Source organism: Crocodylus siamensis, chromosome 1 (genome assembly GCF_052110815.1).
Source record: "Crocodylus siamensis isolate JL-2025a chromosome 1, ASM5211081v1, whole genome shotgun sequence".
Lineage (NCBI taxonomy): Eukaryota > Metazoa > Chordata > Crocodylia > Crocodylidae > Crocodylus > Crocodylus siamensis.
Window position 1 is genome coordinate 56040022 of NC_143395.1, and position 18880 is coordinate 56058901.

An 18880-nucleotide genomic window follows, 5' to 3' on the forward strand; every position below is an offset into this window, starting at 1 on the left:
CTCTATGGTCTTCCACTGAGTAATTCCCAGTTTGCAGAGGTTAGAGCTCAGCCCTCAATCTGAGGTCAGACCGAGCACTGCTGCCTCTTGCTGTTTAGCTGGTGTGAAGGAGCAGGCTTTTGGTGACGTGTTGCTGTTCACCATCTGCACAGGGGTATTACCAGTGCTAATTACTATCTTTATTTTATCAGCCATCAATCTGTCAGGCCCACCAGGACTTCCTGGAGTTCCAGGTCCACAGGGGCCTCCGGGGCCTGTCGGAAGGTGCAGCCCAGCAGATTGTTTCTACCACGTATCTCAGGCTCGACCACGTGCCAGTAGGAAATAAACACCTCATTCAGAGACGTTTAGGTTCATGTTTCTACCGTATTTCTCTTTATGAATCAATTTAACCTTCATGATACTTGTTGTATTTCTGTCAATTTATTCTGTATAGTTCATAGACATTTTATAGAGCACTTACATCAAGCCTTTTACTACATTAATTTCAATATCAGAGTTATGATGAGAAATGATGAGATTTATTTTCCTGAGTTCATTCCATGTGTTTGGTTTTTAATTTTTTTTTGGCTTAGGGAAGACAGTAGGCCTACGTAGTTCTTTTGAGCTTTTCTCTTCCACAGAAAGTTATTTTCTTAGAGCTTGCTGATCTTAAAACAGCAGGAATTTTACAATCTTGTTAAGTGGTTTTATTCACCTTGTTATTTATGATGATGAAGTAGAGTAAAACTACAGTTTTCCTAAAGTTTTTTAATTCAGATTAATCCTGAAGTTTAGGCTCTTAGATGGACTTCTAGAGAACTCTGTTCATATGAAATGTTACCCATTCTTTTGGAAAGTAACAGTACAGGTTTCCATACCCTGCTGAACTATGCTTATACTTAAACAAGTTTACTCAAGGTCACTTGAAGCACTTCCTTGACAGCAAAGTGTGGAGATAATGATTTTCTTATGATCTCCTCTCTGTCATGCAGTATTTTGCTGGTTTTAGACTGTCTGGATATTCACCATGTGTGGCTACTAGAAGTCTTTTGTATGATTAAATGAACGTTAATCCAGCTCAGGACTGGCACATTCAGTTACCCCTAAGACCCGATCCAGACATGCAGGCATGTGAGGTTTGTGGCACTGCAAACCTCTTTGTGGCACCACAAACCACACACTGGGCATGTTAATATGTGCCCATGCTGCAGATTTGCAGTACAGGGGCAGAATTTGCTACTGGGAAATCCCAGTAGGAAAAAAAATGCCACGAAGAAAAGCAGTGCAGCACCACACCACAGGAGCATGCACCAGCTGACACAAAGGTTTGGTCCTCCAGGAAGACGCTGTGGCTGCTGGCCAGAGCATCTCCCCTCCTTTAGTTCTGCCTCGACGTCTCCAGCATGCTGGGAGCCAGGAGAGCTGGGGAAAGGGCAGTTTGCCTAAAGTGGAGCATTTTGCTCCACACCAAAGCACACATGCAGGGGGGGTGTGCAGTGGCAAAAAGTAGCGGCACAGATTTGTTCCCCTGCTATTTTTGTTACTGCAAGCACATGGCCCTGTATCTCGGGATGCGCCCTAGGTGTATAAATCTGAGATGGCCAGTCTTCTGACTCTGGTGTTGTTATTCCCAGCTGGAAACTCTATTCAACCACAGCTATAATCATGTACTGGTGGTTTTCTGGTTCTCAACACTAACACTAATTCAATAGACAGGCGTTGTGCCTACTAGTGAAGGAAAGGCCTTTTGCTTTAGAATCTAGTTCCATTTTAGACAACAATGGAGTCAATGAGGCAAGCTTTATAATCAGGTACAGATACATTCATAGATCTTATTTCCTTGATGACATTTTCACATTTTAACAGTATATGTCAGAAAAGGTTTTATGAACAGGGGAAGATTAGAATGCAAAGTTCACAGGCACTAGTGACTACCAGAAGGATTAACCAGATGGAAAGAGAGGCTTAGAAACCTCAGTTTGGAAAGGTAAAGGACATGGGACATAATTATCCAGAATGCAAATCCTATGTGAATCTCACCACGGTAGACATTTTCACTAAATGACAACCTGGAATAAGGTGCTGCAACTCCAGCAGTTTTAGGAAGCGGACAATTTAGCAAAGGTTCATCAGTGAATAGAAAAGTAGCCATGCAGGATTAATGAAGAAAAGAAACTTATTGTATGAGTTGTTTCTTGTTGATTGGGTTTTTTGGCCTAAGGTACACTTTTGTTTATGTGAAACAGATGATCATCTGAACCCCAGCCTCAGTCATTCCAAAGACAGATACAAGGTTACAAGAAGCTGAAGCTATCATGTTTTGGCAACTGAAATTGCTGTTAGCAAGGCACAGATAGCTCTGATGTAGAGCCCTAAAATGATGGAAAATACCATCAAAGTGATCTTTCCCATCAGCATGATTATCTATGATCTTAGACACGTAAAGCAGTGGTTTTCAGCCTTTTTTTTCATTTGCAGCCCGCTAAAAAAATTTCATACAGAGATACGGAACCCTTTGGAAATTTTGAGGAGGTGTGCACCCCTTTGAATTGTAAATATGGGTATTCACATACTTTTGATTGATCATAGTCATCTTTCGTGGATCCCTTAGACAGTCTGTGGACCTGCAGGGATACACAGACCAGAGGTTGAAAACTACTGATGTAAAATACAAATTGAGCTTTTAGATGAAATGTCTTGATCTGCAACTATCAGGGGACTCTTGTCAGAACTTGGGAGTTTCCAACTCTGGAAGAGCCATCAAGAAAAATATTTATTTTTTACTTTTGAATAAAATATGGGCATTAAGTACAGTGAATGGTGGAAGCCTTCAGGGAATCTACAATAAATCTGGATTCGGTTGGAATAGAATTCCTAGTAAGAATATCTTGATTTGAGGCAGATTTTGAAATGGGGTATTTATTTGTCAAAATGCACCCAAGACCTTATGGGCCAGATTCTCTACTGTCATGAGACCACTGAAGCCAGTGAAGAACCCCCAGAGGAAATTATCCTGTTTGCTTTCTGTTTAATTAACAAACTGCTGGCCAGGCATGAGTATTTTTTTAAGTTGACTTATTTTTACTTCTCTTGTGATTCCAAATCTTATTTTAAATATTTTAAATATTTTTGATAAAATTAGTCTTGAACTTCATTTCCTGTAATGATACCAAAAAGGGCATGGTCTTTTAACAAAATGACAGGGTTAAAATATTCATGTGATTGTTTCCTTTCTAGAAATGCCCTAGCTGTATGTCTTACTTGGTGTTATGTGTATATTTTGGGCTTTTAGCTAACTGAACTGCACCTCTGAAATCTTATAACTTAATGTAGCATGAGTTTCTAACTTAATTTACTTGAATTTGTTGGAAATTAGAGCGTTTTATATATTTTAAGAAGATTATTTTTCATACACATTTCCTACAAATGCCTTTTTCTTCTTTTTGACTAGAGTTCTAAATTTTTTTATTTGAACATTTAGAAGCTATCTACACGTGACTTTGTTGGTAATGATTAATTTATGTCATGTTGTCCTTAATGAATGATTTTTTCATTTTGTTATAAACCCAACTTAATTTTCTCATGCGAGAAAGCGAGTATTTTAGTTATATTAGGTATCTTTGTACCATTTTGAAGATGCTGAGCCATATTTTGTATTTGGGTTGAATGGAGTCATTCTGGATTCATTTTTATTTTATATTGAGTTACTCCAGATTTGCATTGGTAAAACTTAGAGCAGAATATGGCCTACAACATGCTTCTGATTTTTCAGGTTTTATTTTTAGAATATTTGCAGTTCTGAATATTTTATTTTCTACACCAATTCATGTATATGTTTGGCTCATAAGGTGTACTATAGTAAAATATTACAAAAATTAAATGCAAGAGATTATCTTTGCACTGCCACAAAGTATTTTTTTCTGAGTTGGGAATATTTAGCTGTAACAAAATGTAGAGGTTAAATATATCAATAATGTAAGAAAAAAGGCCCTTTAAACTGTACTAGCTAAGTTTCAGAATATTTAGCCTGTACCAGCATGAGTTTCTTCTATTTCTTGTCACCATTTATTAACATATATTTTAAATTCTACACTGACACCATTACTAAGATATCTTTGGAATTTTCTTAAGCTGCATATAGAACTTAGTTTTGGGGAAAGTAATAAAGCTGCTGTGGCTGATTTTATGCCGAAGCCTTTCAGAGCTATTCAGAGCCTGTGATATACCTCCTTTTGTCCACACGATGGTGTTCAGAACACGTTAGTGTGAGTAATAATATAGAGACAGAATTTTAACCATTCAGGGCAGGAACAGCGCAGTATTGACCTATTCAGTCTTGTGCTACATTTTTCACTTTTGGCTTTGGGTCTAATATAATTTTCTACAATTTACAGTTTATTTTTAGAGAGCACTGTTTGAGAAAATACTGTTTTTCATGTATATTTTCAGGTTATATGACTTAGTGACTTAATTTGTGTGTGTGTGTGTGTGTGTGTGTGTGTATTTTGTATATTCATCAAATGCAAGGGAATCTATAGTAAAACACGTCACTTTCAGACATCAATTTTATCCAGTTTGTGTCTTTAATGGAGCAGCAAATTCTGTTGAATTAATGACTAAACATTAGAGTAGTATGCTTTGTAAAATCAGGTAGCAGTACATTCTACTTATATTATTTTACATTAACATTTTAATGCTTTGATATTTTTGTATAAATAACCTGTACTTGGTTTCAGCAGTAAAATAAGCATTATGTTTTCATAGCATACTGTTAGGGGTGATTTCTCTTTTTATAAACATTCTCTGTACATTTGATGATCATATGTATGACTGACAAATGCAAGATAATATATTTACCTGATAGGTAAGACTACATGATAAGTAGCTTTTTATCTCATTGATAAGCGTTTCTTAAAATCCCTTAGCACTTCTGACCGTCACAATGGTGAGAGATTACTTTTCAGGTCAGCCTGTGTTGATCATCTGATTTTTTTTCCCCCTTTTTATTATCATTGTAAATGTTGTCTGCTATATAAAAGTTGTATGAAAAAATATGAAGTGAGTGCTTTATATATGCATACACCTGCTTTTTTCCCCAAACATATGCAAGCCAGCAAAGTTTCTTGCATTGTCCAATTTAATAAAAATGATTGCTATGATATAATACCGTTGTTATTCAAACTTTAAAAGTGTCTCAGGAAGCAAGACAAAAGTTGACAATTACATTTTTACCAGATATTGTTATATACTGAGTGTGCCAAGTAGTGTAAATTAACCTCTGCAGTGTGACAGATGACCTGTTATTTTTAAATCTGCCTCCATCTGCAGTATTTGGCATCACTCAAGAAGACCTACCACTCATCAAGAAAGTTTTTACATGGAAAATTCAAGTTTCAAAATGATTTAAGAAAGCGTGTATACATTTGGTTTGCTACAAATATGTTCATATTACTAGACCAAAATAAGCTTATGGGTATACAGAATGTAATCTATAAATGTTTTCCTTGATATTTTGAATCTGAAAGTCTGTTGTTTTATGAAAGTGAATGCATTGAAGTATTTACTGAATTTCGTCTTCAGTTCACATATTTGAAGGGTTTTTGATGGCCCACGCTATTTTATCTTTAAATCTAATATTCAAATAGCATTTAGCTGTCATTGAATTCATCACAGCACATTCACACTGATAAATGCTATAACTCTTTTCTTGTTAATTTTTTCATTTGTAATATTTTGGTTCATTTCAGTGCACCTGTTAAGTGGATTAGAAAATCTGATATGCCACTACCTTGCAATGCTATTAATATCATTTTAATGCAATCAAAGGGCAAGGGGAATGTTCTGCACCACCTTCGTCCACATGAAAGTGAATACATCAGGTTAGCAGCCACAAATAAATGCAAAGCATTTTGCTATTCCTAGCGGCCAGCATTTTCAATGCTGAGGTCAAAGGTGAGCAGAAAGGTGGCTAGTTTTCATCATTGGAGTCAGGATGTCAGCAGTCAGTATTTCAATGTCTCAGTATTGCATACTGATTTTCCGAGGATCTATTCACTTTAATTGAAGCTGCAGGAAAGTATTTGCTCCATCTGAGAATCAAGGTATTGTTTTGGTAGCCTAAAAACAGATTCATGTCAGTGCCTAACTTTAGGTATTTACATTGTTGTATAATTTTCCCAAATTGGAAAAAAGACTGTAAAGCTTGGCAGTGTTTGAAAGTGCACAGGATAGAAAATCTGACCCTTATTGATTTCTTTTTAATTTTTTTCTCAAAAAAATTGTTAGCAACTGACTCCAGCAAGCTCATGTTATATATTATCTAAGGCACTCACAAAAGAGCACATGTAGTGAAAAGGATGCCTTCATCCTATAAATAGAAAGAAAATTGAAGATTTGAAAAATACTGACCAACTCAATGAAAAGAAAAAGGGCCTTCCTGTTGGTAAGAGTTGAGCTAAACTAACACAGTCAATAGATTCAATCAGCTATTAGATAAAAGTGTCAACAAGCCCTACTGAAGCACAAGCTGTACAGATGCTGGGCAAGCCAGGTCAAACTGATGCAATTTCTCTTCTGGGCATGCAGTGTGCTTGGTGCATCAAGCTGAAAATAAAGCACCCTCCCCCCCCCTTTCCCCCCCCATGTCTGTAAGCACCCAACATCTTTCTCCTTCTCACTGCTGATTTTAACAGAGAGAAAAGGTAGAATCCTGTTTCACCTAGTGCACTACCAAATAAAGCTTCAACCTCAAATAAGTTGAGGTTACCCAACTATTATGTAGGAGCATGACAAGCCCCATCCTCGACATAGGAATAGCATCACACTCCTGAGACATACAACCATCTCCCTATTCCTTACATGTGCAAAGGGGTGCTAGAATGAATTCTACACAATAGTTGGATAACTTGGAGCTAATCACAAGCTGCATGGTGGTTATCCACTAGGTGAAACGGGGTTCTGCCCAAAGTCCTGCTCATTTTAAGCAATAACTAAAAGAAGGTAAGTAACACAAGGATAATTAATAACATCAACATCAATGCATCCATCATCTCCACGATCTATCCAGTCATTAGGTCAAGCAAACATGTTTCATCCAATTACTCCAGCAATTGAAAGCATATTTTTACAAGCACAATATGTACTAGTATCATGGAGCGTAACTGCTAGTTGCTGTTAGAGGAAATCTATCATGTTGTCTCTGAAGCAAAGGCAGAGTCTCTTCCTTGCTGTCTTTTTTCCCTGGGAAAATACTTTGCTTCATCTATTGTTTCTTGCCTCTTTTTTTAGGAGGGAGGGACAGGTTGGTGAAAGACAGACAAATTCTGTCCTTTTGCCCTCTGCCATCTTAGGTGCATGAACTACTTGTAAAATATAAAAGCTGCACTGGAAACAGCCAACTGATGGAACCAGGCATAAACCACTACCGAAGTAAGACACTGCTAAATGGCAGTAATGGGGTGCCTGTTCAAAATGAGTATCTTTTAGAAATTGTCATTACCCTGCAGTAGTCCCTGGGCTAACAGCCTAATGAGCATCACCTCAGGCTAGAAATGTTAATTTAATCAGATTTTATCCTGAATTGATTAGTCATAAGAAAGCATTAAGTTTGTCTGTCAAATGAAGAAAGAATTTGCCACCATTTCAGACCTATTTCTTATGCAGTTAGATCAAACAAATTAATAGGGTGCTAGTAATAAAGCAGTCATGCTCCAGGTTAGTGAGGGATTTCTACATGTCTTACCTCACACGATTCTGTCAGTTTAGAGTGGAAGTCAGAGACAGGTAAGGTCGCTGCTTCTTAAAATCAGCTCCTGTCAAGATTCTATGAACTCCTTTTTGTTCACTTCTGTTCTTTGTTTTCCCTCTTTCTTCCTTGGTTTTATAATGTTTTCATTTTATTGTCCGTTTGTGATCACATTTGGGGTTTGGCTTTTTTTAATATGTGAACTGCCTTTCTTTTAAATTAATAATAAATCCCTTTAACCTGCCAGATCTTTGACAGAATAACGTATTATTGCTAAAACCAAGTGCATACCAGCCTCCTAACAATTTTAAGTCAGAATATTTTTCTATTCCTGAATAAGGAGAGATACATTTTGCATACGTGTATGCATAGCTTACATACAACTGTGAGCAAAGTATATCTTGACTGCTAAGTCCTCAGTGCAAGTCCCATATGCATTAGCAGAGTTTGGTCTTTGTTTTACTGTGTTTGAGCTAGAAGTTTGTTTATAACTTAGGTCCAAAACAGAAATGTGGTGGCATCACCATAGGCTGTCCACTTGAATGTTGCACTGACTTGAACCTAAATGCTAATATCAAATATCTTTGTTGTAATAATGATGGTTTTAACGTGATTTATGTTTTATAACCTACATTGTTCACTTCGATTGTGAAAGTTTTCAGCATTTTAAGCCTGAAGTTTTTAAAAGCAGCTGAAGAGCATTTGATTCTTTTTTTTTCTTCCACTGATTTCTTATGGTTATATATTTTGAGGGGGGAATCATTCTGTTCGCTTTTTTTCCTGTAAATTTTCACATTTTATTCTGCCAATAGAGTCCAAATAAAAGTTTGTTGGTGAAGCTACAATTTAGCCTCAGTGCTGTTTGAGTCTGTAAGGTCCACGTTCTTTAAGGTGCTGAGCAACTAGAGGAAAATGAAGGTACATATCACAGGATGGTGCTCTATTTTTAAATTATGTTTTCCTCTACAACATAATTTTGAGCATGATTCCCCCCCCCCGGCTGCACCCAACAGGTGCAATTTCCTCCACACATGGGCCTGAATCTCCCCTCTCTCCTTGCATAGCCGTGCACTCACCCACAGCTTCCTGCTCCAGAGAAAGGAGTGGGAGGAACAGGCAGCCCGGGGAGATTCTGGAAGCCGCCTGTGGGCTGCCTCTAAATGAGCAATAGTCTGGTATAAGGGCATGGTATAGAAAACTATTCTATCCTTGGCTCTGCTGTAGGCCACTGGGAAATAATTTCACCCTCTATATGCCATCTCCTCCTTCCACCTCTTGTCTGGCTTACCCATTAAGAGTAGAAGTTCTGGTAAGGTGGGAACAAACTGGTTTGGGAATGAACTGTCTCTAAACTGTAAGTGTACATGGAGTGCCTCAAACCTGATGCTGGATCCACTCAATACAACATCATACACACAATAAATATCATAAGAACAAGAAATGCCATTTACCTGGGTTGGACCATTCGCGTCCCTCTTGCCCAGTCTCCTACGTCACACAGTGACGTAACTTCTGGGCTCAGTAGTTACTGATGCCCCTTTCCTTCAAGAATTTGTCTGTTCCCTTTTTGAATCTGGCTAAACTGTCAGTTTCCACAACATCTGGTGGCAATGAGTTCCACACTTGAATTACACACTGTGTTAAAAAGAACTTCCTTTTTAGTTTTAAATTTACTACCTACTAGTTTCATGTTGTGACCCCCCTCCCCAACAGTTCTTGTACTGGGACAGAGTAAAAAATAAATCCCTATTTACCTTCTCTTCACCATTCAGTATTTTGTAAACCCTTATTATGTCTTCCCTCAAGCTTCTCTTTACAAAGGCACCATAGTTGAGGATTGCGCATAAGACATGGGTTCAGCTTCCTTCTAATGTATCACAAAAGCAGTGTACGCTCTCCAGAGTTGCAATACTCATTCTGAATACTGACGAATCCTTTTGAAATTGTACAAGAGAAAATATCTGTCAACTTTTTAAAAGACCCCTTTAATAGCAAAACTTATTTTCCCAAGTGATCTGTTCAGACACTTTCTGACTGCACAAAAAAGTAGTAGAGAAGTAAACTTTGAATACACCTAACGTAGCAGGTGATGGATTTTTTTTCTAATTAGGATTAATTTATTCTCAAAATGCTTCATAACTGTAAGTTTTGTTTCAGCAGAGCCTGAAGAATAACATTTACATAAGAAACGCAAAGAATTTGCCTATTTAAAAGCATCTGCCATCTCCTACTGTTCTCAAGGAAACTGTTGCCACAGGATGACCATGAGAGGGGACTTTAGAAAAGGAAGGAAAATGGAAGGCAAAAGTGTATACATGTATAAGTAGGCCAATGTGTAGGCCCAGTGTGAAGAAGAAACAGAGGTGCACACTGGCTGCTTTGAAGCTTGCAATTTCACAATTCAATCTTACTTCTTTAATATCCTAGTGTCTTTTAAATATAAGCTATCCTACTCCGTATTTCAGAATTTGCTGGGAAAAGTCATTCCAGCCTTCTGTATTTTATGTTCATACCTGCACAGATTACTTATCCTGGCCCAGTTTAAATGTTTCACTTTACAGGGCTACAGCTGTCCCTGCCCATAAGTGCTTTTATGAACTGGATACTCCCCTATACCCATCTTCACTGCAGGCTGGAGACCTGTTTGGCACTATGAACCCATAGTTCATAGTTGGTGTATTTGATGTCATTCATTCCTAACAGGTGTGTTTCATAATGGCCATACCACCATGTGATGTTGAGATTTACTGCAACTGCTGCAAAAACTAAAGACCATCTCCACCTTTCATTCCCCTATTGTAACACTACAGTGATGATCTCGGGTTGTCAGTATATTTACAGTTAAGCATGTTTCAGTGTTTTGCTGGATCTGATACTGTCATCTTTTGTTTATGTTGGAAACTGTCCCCTGGGGGAGAGATTCCTGGTTATAAAAAGACCTGATAGGAACTCAATTCATTATTGCCCATCAGAGACATTATTCAGAAATGTTTAGATTCACTGTGTAGCTGCTAAGTGTATTTTATTTTAGAATTGCTATATATTTTCAGGGCAAAATTTGTAACTCCACTGCTGGAATTATTCTTTTACATTTTTCAATTTGCTGTCACAAAAATATTAAGGGATTTGAACATAATCAAAAAAAATTAAGGGACTCTAAGAAAATAATAAGCATCTTGGACAGTTGCCATAAATATTTTAGAACTATTTGGGGAACTAAGGGTAACATGGGGAAAAAAATCATAAAATCAGGATAGTTTTATTTTGTTCTTTCAGAGAGAGAGGACACTTTAAGGAAGTAAGATATTCCAAAACACCAATACTTTAATTTACACAGCAAGAAACAAAAATATCTGCATTGCACATATTTCTTTAAAAATGAAGTTGCAATAGATAAGGTAGAATCTGGACATATCTAATGGGGCTTTTCTAACTGAGCTATTTTTTACTGTACCATATATGATCATTCATTCAAAAACATGCAAGGGGTTAAGAAACATTATTTATTTTTTCCTTTTGTACAACCAGCGATGTCATTTTAGATCTTTAAAATAAATAATCGAGCTATAAAATGTATTTATTTCTGGGAATTAAAATTCCTTTACCAGTGGCTTCTTGCCTTCTTAGATTTTACCCAGAAGGACCCAAGATGGAACAGGCTTCAAACAAAATTAGGGATTCAACACAAACTGGAGCAGAAACTAAAAGCTGGCATTATGCATAGATTATTCTACATGACTTCTTCATAATGATCACACATTTACAAAGATTTACAGCATAAAAGGTATTCAGTGTGGCTTGGCAGCCATGACTGTTGAAATCACAGTAATTTGTAGAGAAAAAGAAACAAACACCAGGTAGAATGAATGTAGACAAGGTGATGTGATCAGTTAAGTTGGCATATTTGGAAAATAAATTCCATAGATAACCCAAAGGAGTTATAGCTAGAAATGAGGTAAGAAAAACATTCCTTCTTTTTTATTTAGTCAGGGCCCTAAAACCCAGTATATCACTGAACATTATCATGGCAGGGGTATGACTGAAAAATGCCTTTATTTTTAAAACAATTTATTTGAAAACTGCCTTGTATCCCTAGGGCAAAGACAAAGCCCAAAGGCCTTGCCTATGCAGTTTTGAAAGCACCACTGTTCCAAATCGTATTGCCAACAAACATTTGAAAGATGGTACAACAATGTGTTAAAGTTTTTTCCTATTGAAGCCTTGGTTGATGAAGTTTTCCTTGTTTGGTATGTTTCTCCTCTGTGTCAGCTGTATGTGCAGGTAGTAAACTGATGCTAACATTTCCCGGTACTTGCGTTGCACTTTCATGGCCCTTTCACATTCTTACCAGCTCTCTGTCCAGCCTGCACTGTGCAAGATGATGGCTCACAATATCCTGGAGGACCAGGAGGACCTGGAGGACCAGGAACTCCAGGCTGACCAGCTATACCTGGTGGGCCTCGTAGCCCATCACGTCCTTCCCTACCGTAGCTGGGTTTGCCTGGTTCACCTGCAAGAGTGAACATACACATTAACATGCAGCAGCATACAGCATAGAAAACTCCCTTCTTCAAAGTGACTGTGAAGTAGTTTTGTGAGGTTCCATGTTTACTGTCTCTCAATGAGTTCCACAGAAGCAGAGAATGGGTGTAGTGGCAGAGCGGTGACAGTGTCTTGCAATAGCTCTGGAGATGCAAGGTCAAGCCCAACTCTGGACTTGTGCTAAAGGGTATCCCTAGCTGACCCAGCTATAAATTGGTACCTAGTCACTTAGGGCAGGGACTCAATGGCAGCCAGACCTGACTCTGACCACATCTCTTCTTTGTGTGAGGCTGGCTGCAGAAACTGCTGGTGTGCTAGCCCAGGGATCTCAAACTCACCTGGCTCTATGGACTGGATGAGGATCTCAGAGTCAGTTTGTGGGCTGGATCAGGCTGCACTACAGTCAGTACGCAGGGCCAGTTTGGCAGGGTGCTGAATGCAGTGCACTCCCTATGCCAGCCTTGGACTCCTCTGCCCCAGTGCTTGCACCACAGGTGCCACATGGGCTGAGCCAAGCACCTCAGGTGCTACATATGACCCCGAGAAAGCACTGTATGCAGTGCCCGGCAGAACAGGCCCTGAACACTGGTTCCAGGGCTGGTCTAGATTATGTTCCGGGCCACGCATGCATGCCATGCACAGCCATGAACAGGGCTGGTGCAGGGCCAGTGCGTGGTGCATGGGCTGGACCTGGTACCACAGGTACTGCCACATGGCACAGGGGGCCCACATGGGGGGCACACTGCATGCAGTATCCCACCAGACTGGCCCTGAGCACTGGCTCTGGCATGGCCTGATTTCTCTTCTTTTTGCCACTTTTGGCCAATTATGTTGCATTTATGAGCAAGAAGCTTGTTTCTGATACTCTGTAGCATAACATGGCAATTCACTATCAGAGAGTAAAGACAATCTACACTTTGAAATCCTAAATTAAGAATGGAGGCTTTGAATGCTGCTTCTGCCGACTAGGACAAGAGTTGTGTTTTTGTAGTTTTCATTCCGGAAATTGCATATTTCAATATTTTTTATTTGCAGACACTTGTTAGGCCCCCCTCTACATGTTATATCTATTGCACAATTACCTGCTTACTGGTTAACTGCACAATTAATTTAGATTGGCTACACATGCAAATTAACTATGGTGTCTTAAAAAGGGCCAGCCAGCTATAAAATTATTGCTGGAAAATGTTGTTTCTATCCAACTTTAATTTGAATATGTAGCCTGTGCCCCCACGGGCAGAAAACTGCAGCTGCTGTGCTCTTTCAGCTGCAGGGAGCCCCAGCTGCAAGACTCGCAGCTGCAGAAGCTTGCTAATTGCCAGGGCAAAGGAAGCCTAGGATGGAAATCCCAGGTTCCCCTGGTACCAGCAGTAGGTCATGATAGGCTCTTATGCTGGATCCCACACCCTTGTGGCTTGGCAGGAGGTGCAATTGTGTGGATTGTGCATAAGATCACATTGTGCCTTTGACTGCACAGGAGGTCTTAATTGATATCAATGGTAGCAGGCTTATTTCTTTTTTTCATAAAATAGTCATCATTCTGGCTTATGTAGCTATTTATCTACAATGAAATTGCAGATCTACATTTGTATCTACAATGAAACTGACATTCTACAATATGATTATGTAGCTATTTATCTACAATGAAGACATGAGGAAACCTGCCTCTTCTCTTAATAAACACTTGTACTTCCAGTTTTTCAAAGAGACCAAAACATCAATTAATTAATTTTGCTACATTTTTGTTTTTCCTCTACTTTTCCTCCTACCCAGTATATTTACCTGGAAGGCCTGTTGTTCCAGGTAAGCCTTTGGGTCCTCTGCCAGGAAATCCTCTGTCCCCCTTTTCACCAGCATCACCTGTGATAAACCAGTGATACAATATTTACAGTTTACGCAAAGAAGAGATTTCTGCCTCAAGAGTTTAACACAACTCAGCCAACCAAGCTGGCCTTCGAGGCACCTCTGACTGCCTGGCCCAACTTGCATTTCTGCAAGAATATCTTTTCCCCAGAATTTCTTTTCTCCATGACTGCAGTTAAATGCTGTTTTCACATTTGAAACCCAGAAAAACTAGCCAAAATCAGCAGCATGTACTATTGTTACCATTTCTAAGGTGCGCCTTACCTTGCTATCTTACTACAGTTAGACACAGACTGAACATTCTCATTTGCTCTATCCATCAAATAGATATCAACGTGCTTCTACAATTCCAGTCATTAAAGCTGCAGGGAAGCCACACAGCTTTTCCTGCACATATGCAGCTACTTTCCTACCCTTGTTTTCAACACCTCAATATTTACACATGGTGGTCAGATCCTGAGGGGTACTAAGTAATCTAAGCCCTTGAGCTAAGATTTCAAAAGGCACCCGGTTGCAGCAATGTTGTGCATTGGCTCATCTAAAATTTAGGCTTACATGCCCGTAAGTGAAATTCAAGAAACCAAGTCAGGCATCCCATACCTCCCCTACTTTGACTGGAGAGGTTAAGCACCTTCTGGTCAAAATTAATAGCATTCCCTCCTAAGCAGGGGGAATGCATAGGGCAGCCAATAGTGTGTGCAGAAGAATGGACTGTACCTGGAATCCTGCCTCAAGTGAAGCAATATTTATACTATTCTCTGCAGCCCCAAGTTAGGAGTTTCTGCTGCGAGGGGATTCAAAGGATTTGGGCTGGACTACACTGAGGGCACCCTCCACCACCCCTCACTGTTGACGCTTAGCCATTTCACAGCCCTAAGTGCCAGAATGATTGGACTAGAGGACAGTAAGCAAGAAAGAGCCTGATTCTCTAGGTTCAGTGAGGCGACCTCTAGCCTGGGACGGAGGAAGCTCTGGCCCCAAGTTCCAATGTTGTTTATGCCTATTATTCAATGTCTCTTTATTGCAAAAATGCATAGCCAGTCACAGAAGCCAGAATTCAGGGCTCACTCTCCTTTGCAGGAGGGTCCACCAGAGAATGGCTATAGGCTAGCCAGCTAACAGCAGTAAGTGCTGCTCCTGAGAAGCAGTCCCCATAACTTGAGGTGCCTACGAAAAGTCCTGAGTCAAGCTGCTTCAGCATACAGCTGTTTTCAGTTGCCATCCCTGGTACCTAGCTCCCATCCAATGCTGCACAGGGAGCCTAGGCATTTCTTTCTGGGTTTTGGATTCCAGTCAGGGCAGCATCTAATTTGCACCTAAAGTTAGGTACTGCAGCATCTAATTTGCAGGTGCCTAAATTCTTCATTAAATCTAAAGCTAATATTTCTATGCTTCAGAGAAACTTGAACTGAAAGCTTTTTAGATCTAAACCTATGCTTTTGTCTAGTGCCTGTGTAGCATGTTGATTAGATGTTATAGGTTTGGGTTAAGGAAGATCAAGGGTGAAACTCTCATCCTCTCATCAGTTCAGACTTAATTTTCGAAGTGTTACAAACTATATCTAAGACTATTCAAAATCCATGTGTAAGACTGATGCAGAATCACCTGACCAGTCTGGCATCCAGTTCCATGCAGAGGAACCTTTCTGAACAGCTTGGTCCAGGTAGAATGGCACAAAGGAGCAAATCTCTAGCACCTGCAAGTGGTGTTTGTTTCCCTTCCATACTGTTCCTATGTCATCACGGTTTTCATCTAAAACCTCAAGACATATACTCCAGTATTCAGAGGGCTTTGCAAGGGAAGAACATTTTTAAAAGGTGCTATTCCTTTTTAAAAAGTACTATCCAAAACTGCAATTCAAAAAGCCCTATTCAGTGGCTGTCTAACACAGGAGGGGCTACTTCCTAGACAAGTACTTTAACCACTATGCTATGACATAAATAATGAGTGCTGTTCTTGTGACTTTTTAAAGAAAAAAAGGGACCCTGCTCATTTCTTTGAAAGAATTCATGTAGGTGCATCCTCTCTGGTAAGGTTCTACTGCAAGTGGAGAGGGGGGTTCCCAGGAGCCTTAATACAGTCTCCTGAAAGTAGAGGGCTTTCAGGTGTGCCTCTGTGTTTATCATTTCCTTTTGGTTGGCTTTAGGTGGTTCCATTTGCCCATGCTAACTGTTCTGGATTGCCGTTTGGAGGCACCCAACTCCGCATGCACCGTGTAGGGAACCCAGGTGCCTAAGACACAATCTTAAATTCTGCTTTGTGGGGGCCAAGCATCTAAATGTGAAGCATCACAGTGCCTAATTTGTAGGCACCTCATTCCATTATTGGATCTAGACCTTTCTCACTCTAATGCTCAGAGAAGCTAGCACTGGAAACCAGAACTGAAGGCTTAGTAGCATGGTAAGGAGAACTGCATAGCCTTGTTGTTATTTATTTTAGCATGTATAATGACAAGAAAATTAGAGGCTTGAATGCAGATGCTAATCCTAAAATTGTTCTGAAAGCTTTAATACTAGGGAAACTCAGAAGACCAAACTTGTTTTTCAATACAATTAGTGTCTTGCAGTGCTGAGCCTCACTTACGTACAATTTGCTTCCACATAATATGAAAGCAAAGAAGCAGGTAGCATTTACAGTGACATCCAGTGACAAGATCTCTTACCTTTTGGACCTTTGCGACCAATCTCACCAGGAGGTCCTTTGAGACCTGGTAGACCACGAGGTCCAAGCTGTCCTGGGAAGCCATTTTCTCCAGCAGGTCCAGGAGCACCAGGTGGTCCAGGTCTACCTGGAAGACCTGTAGCACCAAATTCAGGCCTCCTAAGACTGGCCGCCAGCTGAGCCAGTTGTTCTGCAAGAAACAAACAGGAACGTACAAATTAAGAGACAGATTCTAACTTAGTTAAGAAAAGAGGGGATTTCATAGAAATTCCACAGATTTTGCACTTGATTGTCATTAAAGGAAAAGCATAGCTGATGCAGAGTAAATACTGTACTAGGAATGCTGGCAAAGAATTGGTAAGATATCTGGTGAGCCTCAGGAGAGAAAACCGAAATTAGGATATAATCATTAGGTGGTGGACATAGATAAAGGGTCAAGCTTCAGGCACTTCTCTGTAAGCCAGCTGGTTTGGGTGTTTCATGTAAACATTTGATAAGGTCTCGTTATCTGGAAATGTCAAAACAAGTATAATGAGTATAGTTCAGATTTTTCCAAACCGTTTTGTCCATCACTAAGTGTGATGTCTACAAGTATATTCAGGTGCCGTAAGCCTCTTCAACAGCCTGCATTTTCTATCTTTCAAGAAATCACTTTGTTTAAAAGGATCCTTTTACACTGATAACAGATAGAGCAAAAGTTTTTTATCCCCAATCTGAAATGGAAAAAAAAAAGTAATACCCTGTTGGGCAATTTTGAAAACAGTGACTTTTGCTGAGAATTTTCTAATTAAATCACAAAGACCAATTTTATCTTGGTAAATTCTAGCATTACAACAGCATCATGTCCCAAAGGGCATCTTCTACAGCAGGCACTGAAAAATCTTTTTTGTGCGTGCAGGAAAGCATAAATTTTTAAACTTAATATATCCCATGCAATACCACAATATTAGAAAAGCTTCATACTTATGTTTATTAAAGAATCCTGAACAAATCCAAGTAGGATTTTTGAACACCTGCCAATGGCTTTTACTTTGATGCAGCATGTAATCCTATATAAAAAGCCCTTTACAGTTCTACATGTATATACATTTTGCAATTGATTGCTATAATTTGCACTTGGTCATTACCACATTTTAAATAAAGACATAATAACCATAATATTTTTAAACACAGTAGCAAACCATATTAGCCAAAATACACTTATTTTACAAAAACATTGTTATTGTATAATATTATAGAAGCTCTCTCTGTGTGTACAAAGTACTTAGCATTTCAGTGAGCTGCAAAGGACTTTTAAGTAGGGAAGAGATTTTCATTTATGGTGTAATATATAAACTAATTTTGAGTAGAATTGTTTGTCATAGCCTCATGGATCTTTCTGTTCTGAAGAAAAGTGGGAAGGGCAGACTTCAAAGAGCTAAGGAGAATAGTCGGGGAAGCACTGGGGTCCTAAAGGGGAGGGGAGCCAGGTGTCCAAGAAGAGTGGTCACTCCTTAAGGAGACGATCCTCCAAGCCCAAAGGGAAGTAATCCCAACTTGGATCAAAGGGAACAGGAGGGCACAAGAGCCCCCATGGCTCACCAAAAGCACCCGGGAATGTCTCCTAGCTAAAAGGGAGGCATACACCCAATGGAAGGGAGGGGCCATCACCAGGGAGGATTATACTGCGGTTGCTCAGGGCTCCAGGGGGGCAGTCAGGAAGGCCAAGGCGGAGCTGGAACTGGGACTTGCTTCCCAGATCAAGGACAACAAGAAATCCTTTTTTAAATAGGGGGCACAAAGAAGGTTCCAAGTAATGTGGGGCCCCTGCTGAACACGCTAGGAAATCTGGTTGTCACACCAGATGACAAAGCTAATATATTTAATGATTTCTTTGCCTCCATTTTTCTGAGTAGGGACCAAAGCAGCCACCCCCCCTCTGGGCTTTCCTCAGACCCCAGGGAGGCGCACCTAGGCCAAGGGTTAGTGAGGAACTAGTTAGGGAACTTCTGGAGGGACTGGATGTATTCAAATCAGCTGGTTCGGACGATCTCCACCCCAGAGGGCTGAGGGAATTAGCTGAGGTCATTGCAGGACCCCTGGCACGGC

At 39.7% G+C, this 18880-nt stretch overlaps 2 protein-coding genes across 4 annotated transcripts in view; one reads left to right on the forward strand and one right to left on the reverse strand.

The window, feature by feature from the left end:
* The window catches only part of COL19A1 (collagen type XIX alpha 1 chain), a 424680-nt gene extending 413201 nt beyond the window's left edge, over nucleotides 1-11479 (forward strand). For both annotated transcript variants that reach the window (XM_090034633.1, XM_090034628.1), the window contains exon 50: nucleotides 192-11479. In XM_090034633.1, the coding sequence (XP_089890759.1) occupies nucleotides 192-328 (137 nt within the window). In that variant the 3' untranslated portion in view covers nucleotides 329-11479. The remainder of the gene's footprint in view (nucleotides 1-191) is intronic.
* The window catches only part of COL9A1 (collagen type IX alpha 1 chain), a 91816-nt gene continuing 84144 nt past the window's right edge, over nucleotides 11209-18880 (reverse strand). For both annotated transcript variants that reach the window (XM_090034640.1, XM_090034647.1), the window contains 3 exons: nucleotides 16794-16982; nucleotides 14051-14128; nucleotides 11209-12236 (listed from right to left, as the gene is read on the reverse strand). In XM_090034640.1, coding sequence (XP_089890766.1) covers nucleotides 12052-12236; nucleotides 14051-14128; nucleotides 16794-16982 — 452 coding nt within the window. In that variant the 3' untranslated portion in view covers nucleotides 11209-12051. The remainder of the gene's footprint in view (nucleotides 12237-14050; nucleotides 14129-16793; nucleotides 16983-18880) is intronic.